This window comes from Quercus suber, unplaced genomic scaffold (assembly GCF_002906115.3).
Source record: "Quercus suber isolate HL8 unplaced genomic scaffold, Cork oak 2.0 scaffold_793, whole genome shotgun sequence".
In the NCBI taxonomy this organism is placed as follows: domain Eukaryota; kingdom Viridiplantae; phylum Streptophyta; class Magnoliopsida; order Fagales; family Fagaceae; genus Quercus; species Quercus suber.
Window position 1 is genome coordinate 83,390 of NW_027070229.1, and position 6,776 is coordinate 90,165.

Here is a 6,776-nt window from a genome sequence, read left to right on the forward strand (position 1 = left end):
TGCAATTTTAACACATATAAACAATACTTTATTCAACAATTAATTATTGGAAACAGTCAAATTAATTGTGGGATTCAGTCTGGATATCTGCAATTCCCAAAAACTTAAGATAATAATTTGTGGCAGTGATCTGGACAAGCTCCTTAAAACATATCACACTTATCCTTTTTAATTAGTGACCATCTAATTCCAAAATTACCCACTAAAAAGAAAACCATAGGAGTTGTCCATCAGGGCTATCACTGTCTTTTCACCAATGGGTGCTCTCTCCAAGACTTTCCAAAAAGTGTAAAAAGAAAAGAAAAAAAAAAAAGAAAAAGAAAAAAAAAGAAGCTAAAAAGGAAACGCACACTAGTACATAGCAGCAGCTTATGAGTTATGATGGCCTGAAGGAGATGGCTTTTTAGACATAAACTGTAGCTAAGCAGCTCCTGTCTCTTGTTGTTTGCTTGTTACCCTTCCTCATGTTATGCATGAGTGTTTTCTTTCCACTCATGCTTTCTCTCTCTAAACAATGTCTTACTCTTGCCTCACACTATCTCTTTCTAGAACTCACTTTTTGTGTTTATTAATAAGCAGCTATGCTTTACTGCTCTTGGCATAATCCTGGCTGTCTTTTCCTTTTTTTGTTTTCGCTGTAGCACGCTTATGTTGATTAATGGGGAAGTCTTTGAATTCCTATGGCTAACAGCTGTGTGTTTATTAAATTTGGTTGTTGGGTTTTTGCTCTTATAGATTCATGGTGACTTTGAGCTCAAGAGATTGGGAGTTGGAGAACATGATTGCATCTGCTTGCAGTTTGTTGAGTTTTTCTTTGGGTTCACTTCTCTGAGATCTAGTGGGGTATGTACGTTGTTTGGAAGCATTTCTTTTAGTCTTTGGCTTGAAATGTAAGAGGAAAAAAAAAAGTTAACGTTTTTGTTTTTAGTACTTATACTGTAGCTTTTGTGTCTGTTACTTTACTCGTTTTTTGGAAGTCTATAGAGATCAGGAGATTCCTTTGTGTAATAGGGGTCTAAGTTTTTTGGATCAAGATTGGTTTTTTTGAGTTTCTTGTGATCTTAAAGTTTGGAATCACTAATGGGGCGTGTGCCTTTTCAAACAATGGTAATTTATGAGGTTAGCTTCATCAAGCTATTGCTTCTAGGAATCCTTTATTGCTTCTAGTTCATAGTTTTCATAATTGTTGATTGAATTCTGCGAATTGAAATGCATTGGGTATTGAGTATCTTTTCGTACGCAAATGTTCTGTCAGAATTTTTTTTTTTCTTTTTCTGGATTCATCTCTGATTTTCATACTTTACTGTCGGAAATCAATGGCAGCTTAATCTACAATCTGTAGTTGATGTCCTAATAATATGGTAAATTATGCATTATATGGCTTTATCTACATTGTGTCTACAGAAGTAATGCCAGCGATTTGCATATCTCACAGCAAATTTGCAGCCAAAAGCTGTTATTCTGGCATGTTGTTATAAATCTACCAATGTATTTATTACATTTATTGGCTATAAGTCTTTATTTAGTTTATATGTTATAATCAGATTGGTGGAAACTGGATAGCTATTGTCTTGCGTTAGTTGTGATCTGTTTCGTAATTTTTTATTTTATTCTTGTATTTCTTGCAGAACTGGGGATCTATCAATGGGACTACGGATGGAGTTGGACTTTGATAAAAGTTGCAAAGTGGGTCTGAGTCCTAACACTGTTCTTCCACCTCCTCGACATTGCTCAAATATTGAAAAGAGAAAGGCAAAAGGGAAATCCACCCGTAAAGATGATTTGTTGGGCCTAAAGGATGACTTCATAGAGATTAACTTTGGTCGCTCTCGCAGTTCTTCTTGTAAAAGCATTCCATCTAGACCTGCGGGACTGGAAGGCAACGACGAGCTAAAGCGAGGTTCCATGTATCAAAATTCCAAAGAGGTAAGGGAAATGAAGAGAACGGGAAATTTTGAGGGAAGGAGAAAAATTGAAATGTCCCGTAGTAGTGAATCCACTTTGGCTTTTAGGATTGTTGACTCATTCTGTAATTCAGATGAAGACGGCCTGCAGAAGAGGTCTCCAGTGATATCTTTGGATTCAAACTTTAGTCCAACATCTGTGAGTAAGCCGTATGTAGAACCATGCTCATCAAATGGCTTTGATGAATATTGTCTCAATTTGAATGACAGGGTTAAACTTGCTGATACTATGGGGAAAGATTCAGTGGGTCTAAAGTTTGTAAGTGGTGAATCTGTTAGTCCTTTAAATGATGGTAATGACCTTGAAAGAGAAACAGTTTGCACGTTTCACAAGTCACTCTCTGCTAAGGCGGAAATGCTCCATTCACCTTCACCATCAGAAAGTGATTGCTCCTCAAGAGCCAGCTCAAAGTCCAGATTCAGCCCTATCAGAAAGATGTTTGATCCATTCAAGAAGTCCAAATCTTTGCGAAGTCCTTTAGGATATGTAGCAGAACCTGGTGTGGGGCTCAAAACATCTGGGACAATAAACATGAGCAGGAACAAAACATTCAGGAAATCTTTGCTGCATGATTTCTCAAATACAGCAAAGGCATCAGAACTTGATCCTCAATTTGTTGAGAGGGAGAACCATCATTCAGCTGTTGCATGTTCACCAGTTCACCTACATGGCAATCTCAAGTTAGAATACAAACATGGGGTGCCATTTTTCGAGTTCTCAACGAAGTGCCCAGAAGATGTCTTCGTGGCCAAGACATGGAAGACGGATAATGATTTTAATTGGGTATATACGTTTCACTCCATTGATGATAGAAAGAAGAGCAATGTCAGTAGATGGGGATGGAATAGTAGTGACAAAGATTCCTCTATGGTGGGACAGATGCAAGTTTCCTGTTATTTATGTTCAGAACTAAAAGATGGTGGGGTTTTGGACAATTCTGTGGTGACAGAGTTTATATTGTATGATATTGCACATGCAAGACAGAGAATTTCAGCCCAAGAAAATGAAAAAACTGCTGAAGGTCTCAAAGGAGCTAATCAAGGATTAGTTAAGGAGCCTTTTGAAGATAATAGGTCTCATCCATTCAAGCATAAACTTCAACAAAGACAAGCCTCTGAGAAAGGTGATTTTGATTCTTCAGATTTTTACCCCTGGGCATCTGCACAATTGAATCCAGACCTTGAAATCGCAGCCATTGTTATGCAAGTCCCATATGAGAATAGAGAGAGCTTGATATACAAGTCAGGGGATAAGATTATCAATGAACTGATCCCAAACCTACTTAATCATTCTATGAGTGAGCTGAGTAAAAAGGACTTTCATGATAAAAGAAGTCCAGAAAAGGTAAAGGTGTTAATTCCAACTGGAAACCATGGTTTGCCAAGTGCTGAAAGTCGGGGTCCTTCATCATTATTAGATAGATGGAGATTAGGTGGAGGATGTGACTGTGGTGGCTGGGACATGGCCTGTCCCCTCACTCTTTTAGGGAATACCCAAATTCAGTGTGCTGAAGATCAACCACTTCTGGAGAATCAGCAGCATTTAGAGCTTTTTGTTCAGGTAAGCCTCTTGTTTGATGTAAGTGATGTCAATTATCAACCGCTAGAACTTTGGGTAACAAAGAATTCTGCAAAACATAAGTTGCTGGGTCCACATGCAAGGCTTCCACCCAACATTTCTTAAAGAACTAAGAAATATGAATTTAGATTCTGTAAATGTGTTTATGTACCTTGCTTGGGTACACTATTTATTTATATCTGCTTGCTGTCTGACAATTAAACATAATTGTGTTGTTATACAATGACTCATTTCAATGCGTGCATCATATTGGAAGAAAGATTAGCAGTTCCAAGATGCATGCTGTGACCCTTGCCTGCATACATTGTGCAAAAAAGTAATCCCATGTAGTACTTGCATCCATTACAAAGCATGGTCGCTAGAATTCCTTCTTCATTCCTAATGCTCTAACATTCAGACTTCATTATAGAAATAATTAGCATTTTATGTTCTGTTGACTTTAATTTATGTATAGGGAGCAAAAGAGAGTACACCGGCATTGACCATGATGGCTGTTCAGGAGGGGGAGTATGCAGTTGATTTTCATGCACGGTTATCCACATTACAAGCATTCTCCATATGTGTGGCTATCTTGCATGTGACGGAAGCTTCTGTTGATGCTGGGAAGGAGAGAAGTAAACAGTTATCACAAAGCAATTCACTGAAAGTGCTTATCAATGATGAAGTGAAATTTTTAGTTGATGCAGTGACAAGAGAGGAGAAGAGAAAAGACTCTAAGATGGTAAAAGAAATCCCACCGTCCTATGTGCTCAATCCACCCTTTTCTCCAATTGCTCGAGTATAAATTCAATCAGCTTGCTTGGTACCAGCTTTTACAGCTTCTCCAGGGAATCCCAGCATATTGTTCGAACTGACCCCAACTTTAAAGGAGAAAAAGAGGAAGTTTCTCAGATGATGGGGTTGAGAGTTCCTGCCATTGATACCGAGGTTCAGGGGTTTCGATTATTTACTGGCATGGGCTCAGCAGTCAACAGCGTGCTCAATACACTAAAATGGTTTCTCAGAATATGCAGGACTGTTGGAGATGTGGGCTAGGGATTCTTACCATTGGCAGAGGGTTGTTTCCATGGAGGTTCCAAAAGCCATTTGCTATATTATTTGATTCTTTCAACTTCTATAGTTAAAATATAAACAGAACACAACATTGTCCATATTGTAACTTGATAGAGAGGGAATAGAAGTAATCATTAGATTGTTGAGAGATGGTAGTTCTTTATCTTTTGCCTTTTCTGTATCATGAAGGAAATGGTGCTAAGGAAAGTAGATCAAAACTTTGTTCACAAGTAGTTTTTTGTCTCCAAAATAATGAATAATTGCATGCCTTTACTTTTGATTAAAGTTACTTTCTAAAGATTGGGCTCATTCACAAGGACATTGCTCTTAATATGCACCATTTTAGTAAACCCAATAGAGTAGTGTCTTCACAATACCTGGTCCATGAACAAGTAGGTGGGGTGTATGAAAAGGTTTTTTCTTGAATCAAATGTCCTAGATTTATATCCTTCTTGTAGTAGATTTCCAATCTCGTGAGCTTCATCCATCCCCGCTTGCATGCATAAAAAAATAGCAATGTCATCTACCCTTTTCAATTTGGTTTACCCATCGTTCTACTGATAATTTTCCAGCCTGAATCACTACGAATCTTTGTACAGCCATTAATGCACATCATGGTCTAATGTCAAAATATATCGGCATATGTCCTTAACTGCTTCAATTGTTAAACACCGTTCAGCCAATAAGATGAGGGCTATAAATGAGCCAAGCCAAATCAAATATTAAAAATTCAAGGTTGTTCATTTAATTTTATTTTAAACACGAGAGCTAAGTTTGAGCTAATCATCAAACAAGATTACTTGCCCAAGTTAGCTTCATTTTCATAAGCCCAACTTTATTCACAACTCACAAGTTATTTGATTGAATTATTCTTTTCCCATATATGATAAAAGTGTAAAATCATGATTAAATTTTTTTTACCTCATCATGAATTTATGAATTTTGGACTGTAAAAACTTTAATCATTTGATATCATATAAAATAATTTACATACTTATACAATCTATTTTGAAGTCTCTATAAGTATATATATTTTTGACAAATATACATGGAAAAATGTTTGTGCACAACACACATTTTTTTTTTTTTGCAACTTCCCAAATTATCATTTGATTTATTTGAAAAGTTAATTTTTTTTTTCCTATTAATTTTAGGAGGACAATTTTAAAAAGTAAATTTCTTTTTTTTTTTTTTTTTTTTGGGTGAAGAACAACTTCCATTTTTTCAAAAGGGCTTTCTGAGCAATGATAACATTTTGAAGAAAAAAAAACAAAAAAGAGTCAAAGCAGCTCCCCAGTCACAATGATCATGCATCCTCATTAGGTGTCTAACTTGGACCTTGGTCTAGATTTTGTTCACTGTAAAAAATTGGTAGAAAACATTACGTCGCCGTTGCCGGGGATCGAACCCGGGTCACCCGCGTGACAGGCGGGAATACTTACCACTATACTACAACGACTTGTTGATGTTACGTTGCTCCAATTCTTATTTAATCAATTGTAAAAGGTGGTTCCTGGTCCTCGTGGCCCATCCTATTCCTACCTTAATTTTGTAGCTGGTAATGGCAAAGGATTGGTTTGGACAGGGTGGGGTTTTTAAAGGTCCGAATAATAAGGATAACTTCTTATTACTATCTTCTACGTACTAAATTGTTAGGTATACAGTAAGAATTAAAATTCAAAGCTACCTTCCAGTTAATTGATTGCTTCGCCTACCCACGATTTGAAGAATAATTATCATTCATCACTCACTCAAACCCGTAAATTTATATCCATCAATCTTTTTGAAAACAATGAAAAATTCCCACAAAATATAGAGGGCAAATATAAACAATCAAAATATTTAAAGTTTTAATTTATGAAAAATAATTATTATCGGGCATAGGCATAGCTGGCTTAAGTTGCCATATTAATTAGTTACAACTTACGAGAATTACTTTTAAACCCACGTCATATTTATAAGAATATAATGTAAAATTTGTAAGTTAAATAGTGCATGTGTTATTTAAAAGTTTTTTTTTTTATTAGTTTTATGTAATGTAAACTATGTAACATATAATGTATCTTGCATTCAACAAATTTACTTTATTTAATAAAAAGATTTAAATTATATAAATATAATATTGTTTTATATAAATGGAGAAGATGTCATTAAAAAGATTTTTTCTTTAAATATACCTG

The 6,776-nt window shown here is 35.8% G+C and overlaps 1 protein-coding gene and 1 non-coding gene across 5 annotated transcripts; one reads left to right on the forward strand and one right to left on the reverse strand.

The window, feature by feature from the left end:
• The first annotated feature begins 330 nt into the window (after positions 1–330).
• Positions 331–4,881, forward strand: LOC112033593 (uncharacterized). Of its 4 annotated transcripts, none has more exons than XM_065767326.1 (3): positions 331–890; positions 1,629–3,525; positions 3,998–4,881. In XM_065767326.1, the coding sequence occupies exons 2-3, from the start codon at positions 1,645–1,647 to the stop codon at positions 4,325–4,327; spliced, it is 2,211 nt and encodes a 736-aa protein (XP_065623398.1). In that variant the 5' UTR covers positions 331–890; positions 1,629–1,644; the 3' UTR covers positions 4,328–4,881. The 4 variants fall into 4 exon arrangements, with proteins under 4 accessions (XP_065623398.1, XP_023922147.2, XP_065623397.1 ...); XM_024066379.2 differs by having other exon boundaries at positions 331–843; XM_065767325.1 differs by lacking the exon at positions 331–890 and adding an exon at positions 919–1,119.
• Positions 4,882–5,983: 1,102 nt separating this feature from the next.
• On the reverse strand, positions 5,984–6,055 carry TRNAD-GUC (transfer RNA aspartic acid (anticodon GUC)). Its single transcript has one exon. It is a non-coding gene; the product is annotated as a tRNA-Asp (tRNA).
• Positions 6,056–6,776: the final 721 nt, after the last annotated feature.

Excerpts from the sequence above, each read along its gene's own strand:
- LOC112033593 (XM_065767325.1), top strand. Across the intron at positions 3,526-3,997 it reads ATTTAGAGCTTTTTGTTCAG|GGAGCAAAAGAGAGTACACC; the intron begins GTAAGCCTCTTG and ends ATTTATGTATAG.